General features: G+C 43.9%; 2 protein-coding genes across 4 annotated transcripts in view; one reads left to right on the forward strand and one right to left on the reverse strand.

The window, feature by feature from the left end:
• The window catches only part of megf10 (multiple EGF-like-domains 10), a 61,938-nt gene extending 37,937 nt beyond the window's left edge, over positions 1-24,001 (forward strand). The window contains exons 19-25 of one of the 2 annotated variants that reach the window (XM_080794421.1): positions 3,162-3,290; positions 3,877-4,113; positions 4,398-4,513; positions 5,339-5,471; positions 5,561-5,608; positions 15,340-15,555; positions 17,852-24,001. In XM_080794421.1, the coding sequence (XP_080650547.1) occupies positions 3,162-3,290; positions 3,877-4,113; positions 4,398-4,513; positions 5,339-5,471; positions 5,561-5,608; positions 15,340-15,555; positions 17,852-18,006 (1,034 nt within the window). In that variant the 3' untranslated portion in view covers positions 18,007-24,001. The remainder of the gene's footprint in view (positions 1-3,161; positions 3,291-3,876; positions 4,114-4,397; positions 4,514-5,338; positions 5,472-5,560; positions 5,609-15,339; positions 15,556-17,851) is intronic. The other variant, XM_080794422.1, reaches the window with a different exon arrangement.
• LOC308336844 (5-beta-cholestane-3-alpha,7-alpha-diol 12-alpha-hydroxylase-like) lies at positions 6,541-13,104 on the reverse strand. 2 transcript variants are annotated; one of them, XM_080794423.1, is made up of 6 exons: positions 12,684-13,104; positions 12,197-12,370; positions 10,973-11,264; positions 10,096-10,248; positions 7,890-8,235; positions 6,541-7,001 (listed from the first exon to the last, which is right to left on the reverse strand). In XM_080794423.1, the coding sequence occupies exons 1-6, from the start codon at positions 13,019-13,021 to the stop codon at positions 6,769-6,771; spliced, it is 1,536 nt and encodes a 511-aa protein (XP_080650549.1). In that variant the 5' UTR covers positions 13,022-13,104; the 3' UTR covers positions 6,541-6,768. The 2 variants fall into 2 exon arrangements, with proteins under 2 accessions (XP_080650549.1, XP_080650550.1); XM_080794424.1 differs by lacking the exon at positions 10,096-10,248.
• Positions 24,002-24,470: the final 469 nt, after the last annotated feature.

Raw genomic sequence — 24,470 nt, forward strand, 5'->3', positions numbered from 1 at the left:
ACTTAAATCCCAGCTGGAAAAACAGTCACCTCACCCCACTCTTGATCGGGGAAATGTTCTAAATGAGATGATTAATATTGAGGAGGTGAAAACTGCTATTGCGGCCCTGAAGGTGGGCAAAGCATCTGGTTTTGATGAAATAACAAATGAAATACTTAAGAATACCTGGTTCACAGAGGCACTTTATGTTCTATTTGGTTTTTGTTTCGAAACAGGTACTATTCCCTCAGTTTGGTATAAATCTATTGTAAGCCCAATACCGAAGTCTTCCAAAAATGACCCTAGAATACCCTTAAACTACAGAGGCATTAGTCTTTTGAGCACAGTATATAAAGTTTATACCTCAATTCTTAACTCAAGACTTACAAATTACCTAGAACAAAATAACCTTCTTGTTGAAGAGCAGAATGGATTTAGAAAGGCTAGAGCCTGTATTGATCATGTATTTTCCATTACTACAGTAGTTAATGACAGAATAATGCAAAACAAGTCCTCCTTTGCTTGTTATATCGATTTTCAGAAGGCTTTTGATTTTGTCAACCGTGATTTACTAGCTTATCGCCTACTGGAAGAGGGTATCCATGGAATGTTTTATTGGGCAATACAGTCCCTGTATAAAGAACCTCAGGCTTGTGTCAGAGTAAATGAATACAGCTCAGGGTGGTTTCCAACGCCATCTGGTGTCAAGCAGGGGGATTGTCTCTCCCCGACCCTCTTCGCAATATTCATTAATAATCTAGCAAAGGAAATTAAACAACTGGAATTGGGTTTAAACTATGATGGCAGTAATAAACTAGATATCTTGATGTACGCAGATGACATTATTCTAGTAGCAGAAAATGAAAATGAATTGCAGACAATGCTGATGTGTACAGCAAAGTGGTGTAAAAAGTGGAAACTGACAGTTAATCATAGTAAAACCCAGATCATGCATTTCAGACAAATCAGAACAAAGAGGAGTGATTTTCAGTTCCAGCTAGGAGAACACAAATTACAGTATGTTGAAAATTACAAATATTTGGGTCTTAACTTGGATGAACATTTACTTTATGAATATGGTACATCGGTATTGGCAGGATCTGCAGGTAGGGCCCTAGGTGGCATAATAGCCAAAACTAAACAGCTGGGTGATTTAGGATATGCTGCCTACTCCAAACTGTTTCACACGTGTGTCTGCCCTGTCATGGATTATATGGCGGGAATATGGGGCTCAAACATGAATATGAAGGGACAAATGGTTCAGAATAGAGCCATACGGTACTTTTTAGGAGTGCACAAATTTGCGCCTGTATTAGCAATAACAGGAGACATGGGTTGGGAGCCGTGTGAGATAAGGTGGAGAGGCAGCATGATGGCCTTATGGAACCGACTAATCAGAATGCCAGAGAACAGAGTTGCTAGGAAGATTTTCAACTGGGATGTATCAGTAAAAGGTGCATGGGCAAGTGCAATAGAGGACACTCTTGTACGTACTGGGTTACATGACAGTTTTCTAAATAACAGGGTTGTAAACATCTCAATGGTTAAAGACACACTTTATAGTTTATTTCAGAACAAATGGTCACAGGACATATTGTACAAACCAAAGTTGAGAACATTTGTTACGATAAAAAGCTGTTATGCTAGTGAAAAGTACGTCTGTGCCCCATTATCCAAAAGACAAAGATCCCTATGTGCCCAACTTCGTTCTGGGATCTTGCCCTTGCACCTTGAGACTGGGAGGTATAGAGGAGTTACAGAAGAAGAACGTATTTGCACCTACTGTGACATAAATGATATTGAGAATGAGTTCCATTTTCTTTTCTATTGCCCGTTGTATCATGAGCTACGTCAAAAGTTATTTAACAGATGTAAAAATATAGATTTGATGTGGTTAAGTGATGCAGAGCGACTGAGATGGATTTTTGAACAAAAGATATTTGCATTAGCAGAATATATAGAGAAAGCTTGGGACATAAGGACAAAGAAAACTTATATGTGATGTATTATTTATTATATTATTTTATTTTATGATAATGTATATTTCTGTTTTTTGTTTTGATCAATTGTGTAACTTCTGTGTGAGAAGTGAACGTGATATTGTTTATTTATGTTGTTGGTGTCTTATAATCCCGTAAGGGATGGGTCTTAATTGACAAGACACGAAAATAAAAATTCATTCATTCATTCATTCATTCATTCATTCATTCATTCACACACACACACACACACACACACACACTTTTGATGAGATCTCCATAGTAATTGGCAACTAAAGTTTTTAAATAATTGTAGTGGAGTAAAAGTAAACGCTCTGAAATAGAAGTAAAAGTATTGGAAATTGGAAATACTCGTACTCATACTTGTAAAGTACAAAAAAGTGTAATTAAGTACAGTGCATAAGTAAATGTACTTAGTTACTTTCCACCACTGAGGGAACATATGGTTGAATTAACTTTATAGACTGCAATAATTCTTGGTTTACCGAGTTGATCCTGGATGACTATTTATATGCATTTGATGTATTACCTCGTTAGTTGCAACTTGCTCTGGATTAACATTTATTGTGCCCAGGACGTGTGGACTCGTCTTTAGGTCATGTTTAATGATTTTAAAACGTGACCGCTAAAATAACATTTTTGACAGCGGCCGTTGCTTGGCAATGCCTTGCTCAGCGCTCCCGGGCATGTTTTGCGTACGCGCCATTCACTTCCTTGTTTACGGCCGACAAATCTTGCTATTATCTCTAAATCTAACCATGGACATCTACGTCGCTGTATGGTTTTGATCAGAACGCCAATTTTCTGTCCTAATTTCTGATTTAACCAATCATCTCGTTTGGAATATTAACGCTTCTAAAGAGGGATCAGACTTATTAGCGCGAGGTAGTAATGGAACATTTCACCTCCTGGTTTTCGGGGGGAAATGGAAGGTGGGGCTTTTCGGAGTAAAATTTCCCTCATCTGCTGGGCACTCTAGCACCTTTATTTTGAAAACCTCCGGGGCATAAAAAGGGTTATGAGCGTCTGCTAAATGCTTACATTGTACATTGTAAAATTGTAATGCTGAGGGGCCATGGTAAAATTACATAAATGTGAAGTAAGTGATCAATTAAAATGAAAGTGAACGACGTGGTTTGCCATTTGTATTAAACGTCGTTTCCTCTCGGCTGCTGCTCCCAGAATGCCCCTCGGGTTCGTACGGCTACGGATGTCGTCAGGTGTGCGACTGCCTCAACAACTCCACCTGCGATCACATGATCGGCACCTGCTACTGTAACCCCGGCTGGAAGGGATCCCGGTGCGACCAAGGTAACATACTATGTGTTCCAGCGTTGATTCTTACAGCAAATTTTGATTTAGTCGTAGTCGCATAGTATTTTGCAGTGTTGTACATTTACTGTACATCTACTTAAATACTGTACTTAAGTACAATTGAGGTATTTGTACTTTACTTGAGTATTTCCAATTTCCAGTACTTTTACTTCTACATGTCAGAGATAAATATTTTACTCCACTACAATTATTTGAAAACTTTTGTTACTATTTTCAAAAGATATTTATTTTGAACTTAAACATTAAACATTAAACATGTAGCCTAGTACAGTATGGAAAAAAGGGGGAGACTTTTTGAATAGGTGCCAGTTATGAATTGCAGCCATCCGTAGGTGCTCTTTGAGAGCTGTTTTGAAGGAGACTGGGATTCACATTTCTTAATGGCTGTTGGTAGGGCGTTCCACATTTTAGTGGTATAGGAGCGAAATTATTGTAATCCCTTATTTGAGCCGAATCTGGGTTGCACATGGTTTGTTGAACTCCCTCTGGTGTTGTGAGTGTGGACCTCGTTGACATTAGGGAAGTATTTTGACGGGTTGCATAATGATCCTTCCCCATGCAGCGGGCGTGCTGATCGTGGGCAACCTCCACAGCCTGACCAGCGCGGCAGTGCCCGTGGACACCTACCAGATGGGGGCGATAGCGGGCATCATCGTGCTGGTGCTGCTGCTCGTCTTCCTGGTGCTGCTCTTCCTGGTCTACAGGAAGAGGCAGAAGATCAAAGAGCCCCCCCACAACATGGCCGCCGCCGTCACCTACACCCCCGCCATGCGCGTCACCACCGACTACGCCCTCGCTGGTAGCAAGCACACACCAACACACTACTGCACTCTCTCTCTCTGTCTCTATGTCTCTCTACCATCGCTGGTAGCAAGCACACACCAACACACTACTGCACTCTCTCTTTCTCTCTGTGTCCGTCTCTATGTCTCTCTACCATCGCTGGTAGCAAGCACACACCAACACACTGCTGTTCTGTCTGTCTGTCTGTCTCTCTCTCGTTGAGAATCGATCGTTTGAGCTCAGCTTTAGACGTGTTAGAAGGACTCACTTCTCCTTCTTTCGGATCCCTTTTTCCTGTAGATGCTGTGCCTGCTATGAGTGACAATCATCCTAGTAACTACTTCTCCAACCCCAGCTATCACACTCTGTCACAGTGCACCGGGCCTGCTCCCATCAACAACCTGCCCTATAGAAAGGTACACATGCACATATAGACACTAGGTGGTGCTAGAGCACCACTCTTGCCCTCTGGACAGCAATGTGCCCTTTTGAAAGTTAGTTTTCTGTACAGTTTGTTCATTTTATGTCAACAACCATGTGGTTCTATTTGTCTATGTATATACAACCTTGTAGATCGGCAATTTTTGGTTAAAGTCCCCCTCAGACCAGTCCAAGTGATTAATGTAAAACATATATATCCTATCACACACAAACATGTGGTGGGCCCCCTGTAGTAACTGAGGACCCCGGACCCCCTGTCACAGACCCCTGCTAAAAATTTACAAATTCAAATGAATGTTTTACTCTCCTCTCACTTCAGAGCTGTAAAAGTGTCCATGCATTGTGTCTAGGGAATGCCCTAATATATTGTCCAATATCGGTGTCGGCCGATATGTTTTTTGTTTTGTTTTGTTTTTGCTGCTTAAAGTTAAAGGAGTTTTGACTGTATGGTGTTTGTGATATGAAATGTAAGTTTACCATACAGTAATCACAGTAAACATTATCATGTCATATTCAAGGACTTTTTCTTTTGAACTAATTCCAGTCACTTTCAGTTCAGCACAGTAGAGGTGCGTGACACTGTCCAGCTGATGATCATTGGCACTCGTTATTCGTTAATGTTACTTGCATCAAGGCAAATATGTTGTGTTTCTGCAGATTATGAACAGTTATTATAATGAACATGTATTAGTTAACACCATAAAATGAAATAAACAAATATCGGTAAATTCTTATTTTAAACATCGGTATCGGCCAAGAATGTCCATATCAATGCATCCCTGATTGTGTCTCTATAACAGAACAAGAACGAGCAGCCATTTGTTAACATGAAGAACTCTGGGCCGGGGCTCAGGAAGGCACCGCCCATAACGGGCAGCACCACCGGCACCCTTCCCGCAGACTGGAAACACGGCGACTGTTTCAATGAGCTGGGTGAGACTTTATATTGCTTTATAATGCATAGAGGTGGGATATCATATAAGCAGTGGAGTGACTATCTATCTAACCCTGACCTCTTTCAGCAGGAGCCTACGGCGTAGACAGAAGCTTCCTGGGGAAGTCCTTACGAGGTGAGTCTGTCTTCCACAGTCTTCTGTGTGACACGCCGTTCAACAAGTAAGGCTACTTTTAGACAGAAACACGCTCCAGAGAAAACGGCAAAGTCCCGTTGCGTTCTCATTATTTATTCAACCTTTACACAGAGGCGCTGTAATGACTAAAAACTCTGTAATGTGCATGTCAGGTGGCCGTGACGGACTGCCAGATAGACCAGGCACGCATGTACAAGAACCACCTCCGTTCTACTTCACGAGGCTTTTTGTTTACATCATGGTTTACATTCACCATCACTAGTCGCTACATTTATATTCGTAGGATGAGTGGGGCGAGGGAGCGCTTGCTCATCCTAGAAACTCTGCATCAATGTAATAATATAAGCGTTGTGAGCCCACGTGAGCCATGATGTCACAGGTTTTGCGGATTCACCGTTTTGCCCATTTACATGGAGACGGGAGGAGAGTTTTCAAAGATTTCCACTCTGGAAGGTGTTTTCACTTTCTTGCGTTTTCACCCCACAAAAACGCCATTCTCGTCTAATGGGGGCCTAAGACATTTGAGTTCTAGTGTTGTAGTACTCGAGTCCTGTTGAGTACACATTTTCAATTACTCGGTCCGAGACTCGGACCAATGGACTCTGGACTCTCGCCCCACAGAGACCACTCGAGTCACGAGTCACTACAATGCTATGAAATAAATGTATTATGCCCAAATTATGAACATTAACATTATAAGAGAGCTGTCTGGCTGTCTGTCAAAAATGATTATTTCTGCGGGCCACAGCCTGAAAAGATTGGGAACCACTGACTAGTGACTAGTACTGCTGTAAACCGTGGTACCCCATTATTTCAAATATTCAAGTACTACACATGCAGTATACATGTTTTATTATTTTCATATATTTTAAGAACCATACACAAACACAATAATTGACTATACAGCATACTAGCATAGTGATGATCACAGCATCATATTTATTCATTATTTTTTGCAGCGTTCACATAATTGCATGATGATATGAAGTGCAGTAACTGCCAAGGACGAGTTAGACGAGTTTTTATGTTTTTATTGATTTTTTTTGTTTTACCGCTCAAAAAGTAACCAATGGAATATCATCACTAAGAAAACAATCGATAGCTGGAGCCGTAGCTCTTTTGCGATTACCCGCGCGGGGTTAGAACGCAAGTCTGTACCTAAACTGAACGTCTCTGCTGGGCTGCATTGACCCAAAACCATATCGCCTGACGTCAATGTCAGGCGCCTGCTCCTGTGGGTCGACCAGCTCAATGTCAAAGTACACCAACACCAGGAAAATGAACTGCTTGAGCTCGTTGGTGGCGAAGAATCTGCCGGGGCACATGGAGAGCCCTGCCCCCCATGGCATGTTGAAGTACTTAAGCTTCTTCCCTGTGTTAAGGATTAGGGGGGGAAATACATTTAGAATTTATTTCCACTCGGCATAAAGGAAGAAAACATTAGAAGATGGTCACTAGAAGGGCCGGAGCACTTCTCCCATGTTCAAGCTTTCATAATAATTGGTCCTCATTAACTCATTCAATGATGAAATAATAATTTAAATCACCCAGTGCCAGTGATTTTCCTTAATTATTTCTTAACTTATGTCCACTACGATTGATTCCCCAACCGTTGATAATTACAGTTCCTTTCACTGATTGTCTTTGAGAAAAAACAGCTGTGCTAATCCATTGTTGTCTCTACTGTCTGGAAGAAACCACCTCCAACTCCAAAATGTTCATTTTTTCAGAAAATGAGAAAACATCCAGCTCAAGTGGAGTTTAAAAGCGCTTCAACCAAAACCTCTTAACATTTTCCCTCCCATTCATGAGTTATGTTGTCATTGTTTCATTTGACATTTTTAATAACCGGCTAAACGGGTTAGCTGTTAGCTGATGATTTGGCAGATAGTTTGAGGATCCAATGGAGTTAGGTGGTTTTCGCCGAAGCACTTTTTATTACTTTCCATTGGAGTTAGTTGGTTCAGACAGCAACGTTATGCAACATTGAAAATCCCACAATGGCAAACCAGGGAGACGTCTCTCCACTAGAGCTCCAAAATGCATGTGAAAACAGATACTGTAGAATTGGAGCAGACGGCCCTTTTTTCTCATGACTCCATCTTTCCATATACTGTATGGCTGACCAGGCTGAGGGTTAAACAGGGACTCAAAGCCAAGAGAGCCATCTAGTGCAAAACCACGGTGTGGACATCAGAGTTTATGCCGTATTTGTTCGTCATCAGTACAGAATTAGTTAAATTGAATGGTATATTCATACCTGCTTTGTAAAAATCAGTCTTCCTGCTTCCGTCTGGGTTGAGAAAGCGGTCGTACTTGAAGCAAAGGGGATCGGGGTGGACTTCGGGGTCGGTCTGGACGGCCGTGTACGGGAAGAGAGCCACGCGGTCGCCCCGGCGGACGGCATACTGGCGCCCATCGGCCATCTTGAGACTCATGTCCCGCAGCACGGCCCGGGTGAGGACGGGCGCGGCGGTCAGCCGGAGGGTCTCCTCCACGGCGCTGTCCAGCACCGGCGTCCTGCTCAGCATGTCCCGGGTCAGCTCGACGAGAGGACCGCCGCGCGGCGCCACCTCCTGGCCCGACGCGCGTAGAACCGCCTCTACCTGCAGTTCACAATTACAGTTTTACAGTTTAGGCATTTTGGCGGACTTTAAAGAAACTAGGTTACCAGGTGAACAATGGACCTAGCATCTGTCTAGAACACATGCCATCTAAATAACATTCTGCACATTTGTGGTTGAGAGAAACAAACAAGCAAAACAAACAAAAAAACATGAGAGTGATTGACCAAGTGAGATGCAGTCTGAAGAGGTGAGTGCTAGGGGCTAGAATAGATGGAGTCTGGAGAGGTGAGTGCTAGGGGCTAGAATAGATGGAGTCTGGAGAGGTGAGTGCTAGGGGCTAGATGGAGTCTGGAGAGGTGAGTGCTAGGGGCTAGAATAGATGGAGTCTGGAGAGGTGAGTGCTAGGGGCTAGATGGAGTCTGGAGAGGTGAGTGCTAGGGGGTGAGATGGAGTCTGGAGAGGTGAGTGCTAGGGGCTAGATGGAGTCTGGAGAGGTGAGTGCTAGGGGCTAGATGGAGTCTGAAGAGGTGAGTGCTAGGGGGTATGATGTCCTTATGCATTAACCCACGCCTCCTTCTGGTTCAGATATGAAACCCCGGTACCTGCAAAACCAGGACCGCCCCAGTAGGAAAGTGAAAACGGAGAGTTGTGTTGGGGTCCGCTGTTGAGTGACGTATTGTTGTAGATTTCAAACCTTTAGAAAACGACACCGCGGTCATAAGTGATCACCTCAAACTAGAGTATGAACAGGCCTTACCTCTGCCTTGACGGAATCCATAGCGTCAGGGTGTTTTAGAAGAGCAGCCAGAAGGCCTTACCTCTGCCTTGACAGCCTCCATAGCGTCAGGGTGTTTCATCAGGTAGAAGAGGAGCCAGAAGGCCTTACCTCTGCCTTGACAGCCTCCATAGCGTCAGGGTGTTTCATCAGGTAGAAGAGCAGCCAGAAGGCCTTACCTCTGCCTTGACAGCCTCCATAGCGTCAGGGTGTTTCATCAGGTAGAAGAGGAGCCAGAAGGCCTTACCTCTGCCTTGACAGCCTCCATAGTGTCAGGGTGTTTCATCAGGTAGAAGAGGAGCCAGAAGGCCTTACCTCTGCCTTGACAGCCTCCATAGCGTCAGGGTGTTTCATCAGGTAGAAGAGGAGCCAGAAGGCCTTACCTCTGCCTTGACAGCCTCCATAGCGTCAGGGTGTTTTAGAAGAGGAGCCAGAAGGCCTTACCTCTGCCTTGACAGCCTCCATAGCGTCAGGGTGTTTCATCAGGTAGAAGAGCAGCCAGAAGGCCTTACCTCTGCCTTGACAGCCTCCATAGCGTCAGGGTGTTTCATCAGGTAGAAGAGCAGCCAGAAGGCCTTACCTCTGCCTTGACAGCCTCCATAGCGTCAGGGTGTTTCATCAGGTAGAAGAGCAGCCAGAAGGCCTTACCTCTGCCTTGACGGCCTCCATAGCGTCAGGGTGTTTCATCAGGTAGAAGAGCAGCCAGAAGGCCTTACCTCTGCCTTGACGGCCTCCATAGCGTCAGGGTGTTTCATCAGGTAGAAGAGCAGCCAGAAGGCCTTACCTCTGCCTTGACAGCCTCCATAGCGTCAGGGTGTTTCATCAGGTAGAAGAGCAGCCAGAAGGCCTTACCTCTGCCTTGACAGCCTCCATAGCGTCAGGGTGTTTCATCAGGTAGAAGAGCAGCCAGAAGGCCTTACCTCTGCCTTGACGGCCTCCATAGCGTCAGGGTGTTTCATCAGGTAGAAGAGCAGCCAGAAGGCCTTACCTCTGCCTTGACAGCCTCCATAGCGTCAGGGTGTTTCATCAGGTAGAAGAGCAGCCAGAAGGCCTTACCTCTGCCTTGACAGCCTCCATAGCGTCAGGGTGTTTCATCAGGTAGAAGAGCAGCCAGAAGGCCTTACCTCTGCCTTGACAGCCTCCATAGCGTCAGGGTGTTTCATCAGGTAGAAGAGCAGCCAGAAGGCGGAGGCTCCCGTGTTGCCCTGGGACGCCCACAGCAGCAGGAACATGTAGCGGTCCCGCATGGACTCATCCATGCCCTGATCCTCTCTCTCCTGCAGCGAGGTTATGATCATTGTGGATTATTCACCATACTTTAGTTTTAGACATAGTTTTTACTTTTTTCTTTTTTTCGTTAGTTTTAGTTTTTAGGCCTGCTAGTGGTTTGCTAGTTTTTATTAGTTTTTATTTGTATGACAACGCTTAGTTTTAGTTTCGTACTATAATGACCTTGTCCTGCAGTAGTGGACAGTTACCAAGTACATTCTTTTAGCATCTCTACTTCAGTGGAGGAGGAGGATTTTTACATTTCAGTCAAATTTGACTGTGCCTTTCACTCTTTCAGTTGACTAACATTGACCAGGAGCATCTATACCAGTGGTTTTCTATTTCAACCAGTGGTCATTGAGTGGGTTCCAGGTGGTCCCCAGATAAATGATGGAGAGTTGGTAACCAAATAGACCCTTATAGATCTGTAACTCTTGAGTGTCAAATTATTTTACGCTCTCAGGAGTAAAATTATTAAACATCTGCATTACTTCATTTACAAGACGTCTACACAATTAGAGAATGTAGAAGAATTGTTAGTTTGATCAACATTTGCCTGTTGTCACTATCCTAATGGTACCACATCAATACAGCATGGAAATGTGGACAAACTACTACAACATATTCTAAGTAATTAATGGACCTTGACATGAAAATGGTTGAAAACCACTGATTCTATACTTTGACTTGTGTACTGCGATTCGAGCACTTTCTCAACCGCCGGCCGGTCACCTGTTGCTGGTCCCGCACCCAGCCGCTGACGTTGTCCTTGGCCTTGACCTTCCGTGCCGACAGGCTCCCCCAGAACACCCTCAGCAGCCTATTCACCTCCCTCCGCTGGCCGGGCGGCAGAATGCCGTACGCCAACTTGGGAAAGAGCTGGTCGTACTTGCGGAACTCGCAGAATAACTCGTCCGACGTCAGCCTATCCATCTCTCTGGCTTTTTCTTCCGAACCGCCTGACGTCTGAGGCGTCTCGTTGCCGAACAGGGACAGGTAGCCGGCCCGGAAGACCACGTTGTAGCTGCATGGGACGGAGAAGCATGGACAAAATCAGCTTCATAGTCACATCACAGGTTTAACACATCCCCTGCCATGTACTAATTCATTAATTTTAATTCGGCTATTGTTCAAGTCAACAAGGGGGGGACTTCTTTACTGACAGACCAACCACTTCCAGTTTATCGCCTAGACACGCTGATAGACGGGAATATAGCAAAATCTCAAACTGAATCAATATAAAACATTAATTGACGCATATATATATATCATATCAAGGCCCATTATTTATTCGTCATTTGAGCCACAGACCACCATTTGACGAGATTTAGCCTCAGACCCAACACTTAAAATATGTTGTCGCTGGATAAGATTTTGTCCACAATTCCATGTTGTATTATGTTTGTACCAAACGTTGATCAAACAATTAGCATAAAATGAAACCAAATTGGTTTCATTTTACATTCTCAAGAGGGATTTAATAAGTGTCCATTTGGTTACCAGCTCTCCATTTAGCTGGGGAGTGGGGACCACCTGGAACCCCCCCCAAGGACCACTGATGGTCCCCGGACCGCTGGTTGAGAACCACTTCTATAGTCTGTTAGATGTTCTAGCTGTACATAAACAGTCCCTCCTCCACCCAGTTCGTCAGATGTTCTATACCTGTACATAAACAGTCCCTCCTCCACCCAGTTCGTCAGATGTTCTATACCTGTACATAAACAGTCCCTCCTCCACCCAGTTCGTCAGATGTTCTATACCTGTACATAAACAGTCCCTCCTCCACCCAGTTCGTCAGATGTTCTATACCTGTACATAAACAGTCCCTCCTCCACCCAGTTCGTCAGATGTTCTATACCTGTACATAAACAGTCCCTCCTCCACCCAGTCCGTCAGATGTTCTATACCTGTACATAAACAGTCCCTCCTCCACCCAGTCCGTCAGATGTTCTATACCTGTACATAAACAGTCCCTCCTCCACCCAGTCCGTCAGATGTTCTCCAGAGCCCAGGCTGTGCAGCATCAGGTTCTGCAGGTTCCTCATCATGGCGTGCGTCATCACCTCCAAGCCGTCCCCCATCAGGTGCTTGTTGTGGGTCCCGTGCGGGAACCTGTGCTCGGACTTGTACCTGCAGCGTTGGGATTTTGAAAGCAAATTGTTTTTTAGTCGTGTAGTCTTTTGAATAACATTCCATTTAGTTTTGGTCATTTTTAAGTCGTCTGAAATGTCGACTAAAATGTATTTTGGCAGTGCCTTGATGGCATCGTAATAGCTGATTTTAGACTTGAGCTTGTAGTTTTTTTTTGTTGACGAAAATGTTCAATATATTTAGTCTTCTTAGTTTTAGTCATCATAGCTCAGTTTTTATTATTTTATTTAGTTATGGAATTGTTTTGTCATAGTCGTTTCAGTCGACGAAATCAACAACACTGCGCCATTACCCGAACACTCTGGCGACCAGCTGCGCCGCAAACTCGCCAAAGTCGAGTTTGTCGCGGGCCTCCTTCACGACCGCCCCAAAGGACCGGGGGTCTGTGAGGAAGGTGAAGTAGTGGCCCCCGAGCTGCGCGGTGAAAATGTCCCCGTGCCGTCGCCTCATCCTCTCCAGGAACTTGGCCGTGTCCCAGCGGAACTCCAGGACGTGTCCCAGCCAGGGGACGGCTCCTCTGTCCAGCGGTGGCTCGCCGGGGCGCCGTCGACGGAACGCCCCGAGGTGACACAGCCCTCCCAGCAGACAGGCCAGCAGAGCCAGCAGCGCCGGTAGCAGGACATCCAACATGGCTTTTTGTTTCCTTCTCTGAGGCTCAGACGCGTCTGAATTCAGAGCTTAAATTCTTCCCCGGAACAAAGCACAGCTCTGCATGTGCTCCTCCCCCGGTGTGAGTTCTAGGAATCTGCCCTCTTCTTATCCCATGATGATTCTGCAGAAGAAGCTGATTGTCCATTCATACTGTAGGGCTTCCAGGCATGAGTTCTTTCACTTTCGGGGTCTATAATGCATTATAATTGCATTCATAAGGCATTATAGCACTCACTGGTCATAATGCACTATGAGCTCAGTGGAACTGAAACAGCACATTATATAACTACCATAAATCACTGTAGATATTCACTGATATCCCATGCAATATACTGCTATATGTGTGACTATTAGCAGACCTGGCTGGGAACAGGCCAAGTTGTGTGATTTCAACATCTGTAATGTTGAGCAATATAAAGTGAAGAAATAGCCAGATTGATCCAACTAGGTTGAAGGGGATCATGAAGGACAACTACACATTGACCCTTTCTTCCTCAAGAAGGTTGCCTCTGTAACATTTCTGATCTACAAGCTCTCAACGTGAGCGTAACACCCGAGCGTTGCGCTCGGGTGTTACGCTCACGTTGAGAGCTTGTAGATCGGCTATTTTCAGCATGCAACCAAGTGTAAAATCATCCATTGCGATGGCCAAATTAAATTGTTGTCGACAAAATCAACTGTAGATTTAGTCGACTACAATCTAATTAGGTAACTACTTTTTTTTAAATTACTTGGACTACTGTAATTCTCTTTTTCCTGGACTCCCAATCGCCTTCAACTCGTACAAAATACTGCAGCTAGAGTTCTTACAAGAATAGAGAGGTATGACATTAATCCTGTTCTTGCCTCACTGCACTGGTTAGTGGTTAGTGGTTACCAGTTAATTGTGTTCAGAATTGATTTTAAAGTGAACTTGTTTGTTTTTCAATCACTAAACGGAGTGGCAACTGTGTATATTTCTGACCTCCTGTCCCCTCACATACCTACCCGTAATCTTAGATCATCTGCTTTGAATGCCAGCATCAGAGTTTTGTATTCTGTGCGGGCAGCGACCGGAAGCCAATGGAGGGAGCGGAGAAGGGGGGAGACGTGTGAGAACTTTGGCTGGTTTTAAAAACTCATTATTATAGAGAGGCTTTTAACTAGTTCGAAAGAACATCTAGTTTCTGTGCATATTTAAGTTATTTGTCTTATCTTCCCCGTGCAATTTTAGTTTGCAAAGCCTAAAAGACAATGGAAAAAGCACAATGAATTCTATGTACTACTTGTGCCACGATGGGCCCACCCCCGGGGGGGCCTCTCGATGGGCTGCCCCAGGGGAGCCTGGGTGCTCACGAGGCGGTCATGGGGTTCAACATTCAGCGTAATAAAGGCAATAATGATATTATTGGCATCAAAATGTAGGCTACTAAAAGTACAAAGTACTCATTATGCAAAATGTCTCATTTAAAGATTTCAAATGTATATACAGTATATTTTTTGAAACTATCAGATAAGCAACACATTATGAGCTTGTAGATCTGCTATTTTAAAATGTCCCGAATAATCCAAATCAACAAAGAAACTAGTACGTTTTGAAATAAATGTAATGGAGTAAGAGTAGAATATTTGCCTCTGAGATGTAGTACAGTTTCCATCACTGAGGCAGTGCTTTCAAAGGGTGGTCCTTGAACCCCAAGGGGTCCTCGGGGGCGTTCCAGACAGTCCGCACAGCGATGCCGTAGGAGCCAATAAGCACTTTCACTTTTTCCGAGCATCGCTCGTTTCTGCCCGAAAGATAAACAGCGTGAGCTAACATTAATAATAGCCCGATCGTTACGATGAAGTTCTCCATGTCGGTAACGCGGAAATGAATCTGCCCGAAGACACAGGAAATGCTCTGGCATACTGGCGCAGTACCTTCTGTCAAGACAATTTTAGTACCAGGGCTTATGACTAACTTAATACCTGGTGTGGCCAATGCCATTTGGCTATTTTGAGTGGCCAAACAGCATTGGCCACACCTCCAGGTCTTAACACTTATAGTGCCATTGGCCGAGATCTACGTCAATTAAAGCTTATTATTTATTAAGTTAAGTCATAATTCTGGTACTTGAGACATGCAAAATAGGGCCCTTGCTATTAACTCATTTTGGACAAACTTTTCTTTCATTTAAAAAAAAAACTTTTTCAGCTTTACTGAACAATAGCTCCTGCCGCCATGACTCTGCCTGTGAGAAATTCGGTCACATTTGTCCGTGTATGGACATATTGATGAGCCCTGTTCTCGTTGTCCTCTCCTGTCATGTCATGGTCAGATCTGGCGAGTGGAGCGCCGTACCACGGCAGTTCCTGCTCCCTGAGCAGCTCGGAGAACCCCTACGCCACCATTAAGGACCCGCCCGGCACTGCGCTGACGCCCTGCAGGGCCGCCCCCGAGTGCGGCTACGTGGAGATGAAGTCGCCCGTCAGCCGGGACTCGCCCTACGCCGAGATCAACAATGCTGCTGCCAACAGGAATGTCTACGAAGTTGGTGAGGCGCCACTTTGACCCATTAACACATTTTGTACATAATACGTCCTGAAACGTCATAAGGATTGGAACCGAGAGGTGCCTTAGATGTCTGTGGACGTCCTAGCGACGTCCAAACGACGCGGGGCGAGATAATAATATTCAGAATATATATATATTTTTTTTGGCATTTCGCTTTTCGCTTGCCGTATGCTAACGCTCTGTGAAACTATTAGCTTGTCATTGACTCCCATGTTAGCGCGGCGGAAAGAATGACTCGTATCTCCTCATCCAGGGCGCTCTCCGTGGTGATGAATGGATCGATATGCTGGCGCTGCGTTTCTGCTCCTCATCCGTCTCTCCCGCAAAATATGAACTCTTTTTGGAGCGTACTGTATATAAATATATTAAGATGATCGGAGATTGTGATGGCACTTTGTCAGTCAACTTTTTTAAGAAAGTATTTCCGGTTCATGGCTTTCAAAATAGAAGCGATCACTACTCTGGCGATTACTCTGGCGCAAGCAGCGCCTTTATTTTGATGCATTTCCGGTACTAAATGTGTTAAGAACCACTATTCGGGGGCACGGTGGCACAGTTGGTAGTGTGGTAGGTACCCTCACAAAAAACATGCAGTAATCCTGGTCTCTAAACTGCCTCCCCCTGGCCAGCCGGGGCACCTGATGGAGGGGAAAGGAACTGGATGGAATAACTTGTTCCTTCCATGCGCAACCAGGGAAACTGTGTAAAGGAGCAACTTGGACACTCAGGCATGAAGGAAGCATGGGTTCAAGACCGTTGCTCTCCCCATGTCCCCCATATATGGGGACTAGGTTGGCGGAGGGTGTGTAGAGCCCAGGATCACATTAGATGATTGACACGGTGGTGAAAAATGGGTTACAAAATCGTGGGATAAAAATTATTTAAAAGAAATCAGGGCACCTGATGGAGGGGAAAGGAACTGATTGGAATAACGTGTTGCTTCCACACGCTACGTCCAATCGGGGAAACTCCCCCCTGTCACGTGAAAAGACTCGGCTTGCACTCCTCATGCATTGAGGAAGCATGAGGTGAGTCCATTGCTCTCCCCAGGTTGGCAGAGGGAGTGTAGCACAGGACTACATTAGATAATTGACACTGTGAAAAAATTGAGTTTCAAAATCATGGGATTAAAAAATATAGTAAAAAAAAGAATCACTATTCTAAACCACTGTTCCAAATTATATAAATGGTAAATGGCGCATTTATATAGCGCTTTTTATCCAAAGCGCTTTACATAGAGAGCTGCAGGGATCGAACTACCGGCCACTCTACTCCTGAGCCACTGGCGTATGTTGCCATATACTGTAGCTAAAATCTAAAATTATACTTTGCCAGTTGTAATGAGTTAAATGACTTGGCGTCATTATAGATTAAACTTTTGCTGGCTTGTAGATCAGCTATTTATTTACTTTTAGCTGTTTGTCAACCATCTCTCTCTTGCTCTCACCAGGGGCAGTCGCCTACCCCCCCCCCCCCCCCCCCCCACAGCTGCAGCTGTGTAAATTCCAATCAACTCGGTTGACATGGCAATAAAGTATTGAATCTTGAATAGCTAAGTGGTTCTCAAAATGGTCAGAGACTGTCAGAGATTTATTTTATTGATTCTGACATTTGTGTATCTCGACAGTCTTTCCCAAAAGTCCACTGCAATTCGATTTTTAAGACCCGTACTTCTCCATAAAGGTACAAAAAGCGCTTACTCTAAGCACGCCCTAGTCTCTGGGTCTGTATTGTGTAGAGGTGTTTTAATCTTGTCTGCACTGGAAGTTCCCTGTATCCGCGGTGAGTGTAGTTGCAGCAGGTGAAAGCCGGTATTATACTCCATGGAAAGTTATGTCATGGATTATAAGTAATAATAATAATTAGAAAAAATTGAAAGAAGTGTATAGGCATTACAGTATAAAATAATCTAGATATTTTTCACATGATCATCTGGTAAAATAAGTATTCATTAAGTATGGCTGGTTTTCAGGTGGGTGGTGATCCACCTGAACCGAAGCCACAGCTGTTGTTGTATGATAAAGGGGGCGGGGTTGGTGAGGGGATGATATTGTGATGTCACTAACGTGGTGTATTTCGATTGGGCCTTTTGACTCAAAGGCTTTCAGGAAGAAACGAAAAATACACAGGGAAGACGTATTTCAATATTCTAACCACACCTGGGGGTCTATTAGAGTAATGTTAACTCCATAGACCTCCATAACCTCCTAATTCTGAATTATAATGAAATAACATCAGAATTAAATCATCATAGATGTGTTTTGTTTTATTTCCAGAACCCACCGTTAACGGCATCCATTCCCATGGCAACCTGCACCTGGGTCAGGACCCGTACGACCTTCCCAAAAACAGCCACATCCTCTCCCACTACGACCTGCTGCCCACCCGAGACAGTCCCTCATCCAACCACCAGGTGGCAGACAGCCAATGACCACGTCCTCTCCCACCCGAGACAGTCCCTCATCCAACCACCAGGGGGCAGACAGCCAATGACCACGTCCTCTCCCACCTGAGACAGTCCCTCATCCAACCACCAGGGGGCAGACAGCCAATGACCACGTCCTCTCCCACCTGAGACAGTCCCTCATCCAACCACCAGGGGGCAGACAGCCAATGACCATGTCCTCTCCCACCCGAGACAGTCCCTCATCCAACCACCAGGGGGCAGACAGCCAATGACTTGGCAGGGACCAACGACCACAAGCCTGGGTGATCCAGCTGTGTTGGAATGCTACTTTTTTGTTTATTTTTTGTTAAAGACCGCGTTAATCCTGCAGCTCAGCAGGTTATATTGTACCTGAAAACCTCTGCCATCTGTAGCCATTGGTCAAGGTGGGATCCCCCTTTGCTTTTCCATGCAGAAGACTGTCTCTGAATTTGGGCGTGGGCTCGTCCAGGACAGAAGCCTAAATATCTCCGTTGGTCAAGGTGGGATTCCCCTTTGGTCTGCGGTTGGACTGCTCTTTGAATTTAAGTTGACATTTGTGGGGGCTTGTCCCGGGTTGGTTTTCCTCATCTGGGGAGTGTTTTTCTTTTCACTTTCTTCATTGACCTCACTATGGCGTGTGACACAGTTTGGCACAGAGGCCTCTACATTAAGCTCCTGAAGACTTTGTCTGATGTTAAGCTTGTGAAGTTCATCATGTTGCTTATACAGAACCTTATACAGGACCTTATATAGGACCACACTTTGTACTGGAGACCTCAAACCGCCAACGCAGCAAGAGAAGCTAGAGACGGACTGCCTCAAGGCTCTATTCTTGACCCAATGCTTTTTTTAACATCTACACTGCTGACATGCCTGTTGGAGAGTGCACACAAATTCACCTATGCCATGAGTCTAATCAGTGATGCCTTAACTCCTGTCGAGTTCCTCCCTATTACTGTCTGGCATTCCTGCACCTCCAGAGTCTCCGTCGAAACTTCCTGACCTTGAAGCTGGCCTGCAAGAGTGCAGATGAGCCAACACGCCTGTTGAATATGCCGACTAGAGACTAAAACGCAGACACCGTAGCTATAGACTCTTCACCGCGGGCCCTCCACACCCTGGATGGATCCTTGACTGCTGGAACAAGCAATGTTCAAATCAACATCAACTCACCTTTACCAATCCTCACAGAAAAAAAGCAAGGTTTTAAAACACGTTTTAAACCGGTGGCCTTCATCAGGGTCCACTGTGTGAATGCCCAACCTTCAGATAAGAAGATCCTAAATGGAAACACGCATATCTAAAGAAAAAACTTCAAATCAGCACACGGAGGCCTCTTGGCTGATATACTATACTTGCTTATAAATGTTTATCCCACGATTTGTAACCCATTTTTCACACTGTGCCAAATGCCTAAGCCGTAATCCTGGGCGCTACTCTCCCTCTGCCAACCTGGGGAGAGCCCCGAGCGGAGCCTCATGCGTACTTCAATGCATGAGGAGTGAGCAGGCCACTTCTTATCACCTGACGGGGGAGTTTCCCCGGTAGGACGTAGCGTGTGAAAGGAACACCTTATTCCAACCAGTTCCTTTACCCTCCATCAGGGGCCCCGGCTGACCAGGGGGAGGCAGTATATAGAGACCAAGATTACTGCATGTTTTTTGTGAGGGTACCTACCCTAGGGGACACGGGGAGAACATGCAAACTCCACACAGAAAGGCCCTTTCCTGCCTAGGGTATGGGCTCTAATGACGGGGAGGAGAGAACACGCCCCCAGCCTCCCTCCCTGGCGGGAATCAAACTCGGGACTTTGTAGCTGTGTGGCAATAGAGCGTCGCAGTCCCTCCCCCTTTCAGAACGACGAGTGGCCCAGGAAATGAAATGCAATGCATTTATCCCATAGGAAGTATTTATTTAAAGACGGTTACGCCGCGGACAAAGCCAACTCGGATCGTGACAAATCATGACAATGAACACAATGTTTTGGGCCGATCAAATAATTTATAAAGAAGAAAAACAAAACAAATAGTGTTGTCTCCTGCCTTTATTTTCTTCTTTCTAATGATTTGATCGGCCCAAAATATTGTGTTCATTGTCATGATTTGTCACGATCCAAGTTGGCTTTGTCCGCGGCGTAACCGTCTTTAAATAAATACTTAAAGGAAATCCTATGGGAGAAATGCATTGCATTTCATTTCCTGGGCCACTCGTCGTTCTGAAAGGGGGAAGGACTGTGACGCTCTATAGTGCTACCGACTGGCCCCCCTTTTTTCACTTTTCTTAAACTTTTTTCACTTTTCTTTTCTACTTTTTTCCCCTCATGGGGGCAGGGTCAAGGGAGGTGAATGTAGCATAGTCACTCTACCTGAAGAGCAGAAGCCTAAAGTTGCGTTCAGACCTGAAGTTATATTTCTTTCCAGTCGCTTCAATCACTTCAATTTGGTCACACAGGTCAGCGTTGGTTAAAAAAAAAGCCTCTTCGCTTGTGTCACACACCGATCCGATTGGCTGACACAGTAATTTAACTTTGGGAGTGTAACCAGATTAGACCCGCTCGTTCACCCAATTATATATATTATAATTATAATTATAATAATTTCTAAGCAGCAACATTTGTTCCTGTCTTTGCAAAGGGTTTAAATACTCTGTATATTGTTTTTCCACCATTGCTGAGTCCCGGTGGTCAGTTCAGTTGGAACTGGATGAATAAAATGGGCAAAACATTTCCAGGGTTTTGGACAACATCGACGCTGATTGGCTGTCAGGACGCGATGGGTGGAGTCGGGGCCGACACAAAGGTTGCTTCAGTTAGATTCTTCCAGCAGGGGCGAAGATACCAGGCGGCCGTTATCTTCGGTTGCGCCACCTCGTTCGCCCTGTTCGCGCCGCGCCCTGTCTGCACCGCGCCCGTTCGCGCAACTTCTCGTCTTTGCAATGACTTTGTATGTAATCGCGCCGCTCTAACTATCCAGGTCTGAACGCAGCTTAATATCTTCCTTGACCAAGGGCGAAGGGGGGGATCCCCTTTAGATGTTAGTTTTTGCAAGCAGTGGACCTGGGTTAAACTCCAGGTCCAACAATAAAGTCTTAATAAGGCATTTTACACATCTAGAGAGAGATGTAATGATTTCTTGTGACATATCAAAACAAATCAACCTTATATTTTCATACAGTAATACTAACTAGTAACATATTTTACTTGTTTAAAACATTGAAGGAACTGCACCTGACACTATTGCATTATGGCTTTTTTAGAACACTTTTAAATTTGTGTGTAAGTTTGTTTGTGTGGAAGTCTGTTTGTCGGTGCACACAATGCTTGCAACTAAAACTGCATGTTTTCATAATTATCTGAAACATCCAGGATTCACATTTGAGTGTCAGCAGAGGTGGAAAGTAACTGAGTACATTTACTCATGCACTGTACTTTAACTTTACTTGAGTATGTCCATTTTCACTGTTTTATACTCCATTACATCTCAGAGGCAAATACTGTACCTTTTTACTCCACTACAATTATCTGAAAACCTTTGCATGTTTTTATTGTTATCAATACACATTAACCAGTTAAGCCCTATTTTATACTTTAGCTACTGAAAAAATTTACTGTTTTACACACTTCTGATGCATTGCTGATGTGACGCTTTGTGAGCTTGCAGATTGGCTATTTTAGAAATATTTTGACACATTTTTAAAGAAAATCATGCCAATATGTTTGTACTTCACTCAAGTAAACTTTTAAATACAGGACTTTTACATATAATATATAAATTCAGTATTTATTCTGGTATTGCTATACTTTAAAGTAAAAATAAATAAAAAATACTAGTATTTCCATTCAACTACTTATTCAACATTATAATAATGCATTAATACAGAATCGGATGACCAACACATTCATAAAATTCATAAAATATCTTTTTCAATATTATAGAACAATTTCACACGTATCCACTAAATGGTGACATTCAAACAAAACTAGTGTGAATCGCGCTCCGTTAAATTCACACAAAATGTAATTGTGCCAAGTAATAAGATTGTACCAAAGCTGGTCTTTGGGCATTGAGTTGAGTTTATAAATATGTCCAGATTAACCTAAAACAAGAATCTTCTCATACACATGTCCGTTTAAAGGAGCACTTCACCAATTTTCAACATTGTCTTCATATATAATATCACTAATGTTCAAACATCAGTAATGGATCTTGGGGCTACAAATTTTGTATATAGTTTTGAAGTATTTATAGCCAGGTTTTAAATGTGTTTGTAAAATAATGTATTTACGTTCAACTCTGTTCCTCGAGAAATGTGGATTTTGACAATGATGTAAAAAAAAGAAATCTTTTCAGGTCTAATACACACCGTAGAGCAGTGGCTCTCAACCTTTTCAGGGTGTGACCCTCCCAAAATAATCCTATTTGAACTGGGGACCCCCCAAAAATAATCATATTCGAAGTGGGGACGCCCCAGAATAATCATAATTGAACTGGGGACCCCCCCCCCCCACGCTGACAAGCACTTAGTTTGATTTCAGTTCAATCGACTCCCACAGATAAAACATTGTGAATATATATAGCCCATCTACAAGCTTACAACGCCTTGTGAGCTAATAGATTGGCTATTTTCCACAATAATTTGCCTCTTATATTATTTGATAATTTGGCCAATGTTTAACCAGTCTTTCTAATATTTGTTGATTGCAGTAATGCTCTTTTTTAATTTAGTTTATGTTGTTATTTAAAAGGTCCTAAAAGTCCTTTAATTGTCTCTTCATTGTCACCTGCGACCCCCCCCCCCCCCCCCCCCCCCACACACACACACACACACACACACACACACACACACACAGGTTGAGATCCACTGCCTGATGTAGGCTACTGTACGTTCAAGACTTCTGTACTTGACTTAATGCAATGCATGATCATTATTTTTTATGAATTAATTCCTTCGATTGATTGATGTAATTTAGTTATGGATACGTGTGGTTAAGTGGTTTGTATTGAATGGTTGAATATGATTCTCTGTTATGGTTATTTGTTTATTCCCCTGTTAAAAGATGATCTATCTATGTATACCGTACACACATCAACACCACTATGATTGTTTATCCGCAGTTATTTTCTGTTCACATTTTAAAGATGGAGTGCCATAGTTTTGTACTTTTTCTGTTTTGTATGTGTCAATGGAGTTAACATTACTCTAATAGACCCCCAGGTGTGGTTATAATATTCAAATATGTCTTCCCGGTGTTTGGTGTCTTCCTGAAAGCCGTTGAGTCAAAAGGCCCAATCGAAATACACAACTTTTAGTGACACACAGCATCTCCCCTTATCATACATACAACACACAGCTGTGGGCAAGGCTTAAGTTCAGGTGGGTGGTGCTAAGGTGAAAACCACCAGGTATTCTCCATATATGCAGACCACGGCCATCTTACCGTATTATAAGTTAATGGAAAGGTGCTACCTATAGGTGCAACTTCCAATGTCAGCCCATTCATCCAAACAGAAACGTTCTGATTGTATTAAACAACGTCAAACTCATGCACCAACATTGCAGCTGTACGGAAAGCTTGAATTATTCTCTTTCTATCCTCAAAGTGTTTGTTTCATAACAATCCACTGTATACATGTTATGAGCTACTTTGTGTCCTTGCAGGTGATTATTTTTCCAAGTGCTGGAGTTTGGAAGTGCTCGTTAGATATCACTCAACTGCTCTGCGAGTCTGAGGAGGCCTACCACCTGTTTTGAATTAGCACATAATGCAAGAGACATTGCTTTACTGAACACACAAACACTGATGGAAACATGGCAAATGGTCAATATAGGGCGCGTTCGGAAATACCACACCAGAGCGCACTCTCGCCTAATTACTTTGCATTGCACATGCAGTGCACTCAGATATTTCTGAACACGCCCTTAATGAACTGGTGTGGCCACATACAAACATAATTTTAACACTTTCTGTACACCTTTTATTTATTTATATATATATATATGCAATTTCCGCAATTTGCAGTTTCCGCCATTTGCAATTTCCGCAATGTCCGCAATTTTCCGCAATTTCCGCAATTTCCGCAATGTCCGCAATTTCCGCAACGTCCGCAATTTACAATTTCCGCAATTTCCGCAATGTCCGCAATTTCCGCAATGTCCGCAATTTGCAATTTCCGCAATTTCTGCAATTTTCAATTTCCGCAATTTTCAATTTCCGCAATTTTTCCACAATTTTTCCGCAATTTCCGCAATTTGCAGTTTCCGCCATTTGCAATTTCCGCAATTATCCGCAATGTCCGCAATGTCCGCAATTTTCCGCAATTTCCGCAATTTGCAATTCCCGCAATTTCCGCAATTTCCGCAATGTCCGCAATTTCCGCAATGTCTGCAATTTGCAATTTCTGCAATTTTCAATTTCCGCAATTTCCGCAATTTTCAATTTCCGCAATTTTTCCGCAATTTCCGCAATT

The sequence above is a fragment of the Protomyctophum bolini genome (genome assembly GCF_963924005.1).
Source record: "Protomyctophum bolini genome assembly, chromosome: 22".
In the NCBI taxonomy this organism is placed as follows: domain Eukaryota; kingdom Metazoa; phylum Chordata; class Actinopteri; order Myctophiformes; family Myctophidae; genus Protomyctophum; species Protomyctophum bolini.

Coding starts and splice junctions, on each gene's coding strand:
- LOC308336844 (XM_080794423.1), bottom strand. CDS start 13,021: ATGTTGGATGTCCTGCTACCGGCGCTGCTGGCTCTGCTGGCCTGTCTG. Junction 12,371..12,683: donor CTGGTCGCCAGAGTGTTCGG/GTAATGGCGCAG, acceptor CCAACGCTGCAG/GTACAAGTCCGAGCACAGGT. Junction 11,265..12,196: donor GAGGGACTGTTTATGTACAG/GTATAGAACATC, acceptor CGTCCCATGCAG/CTACAACGTGGTCTTCCGGG.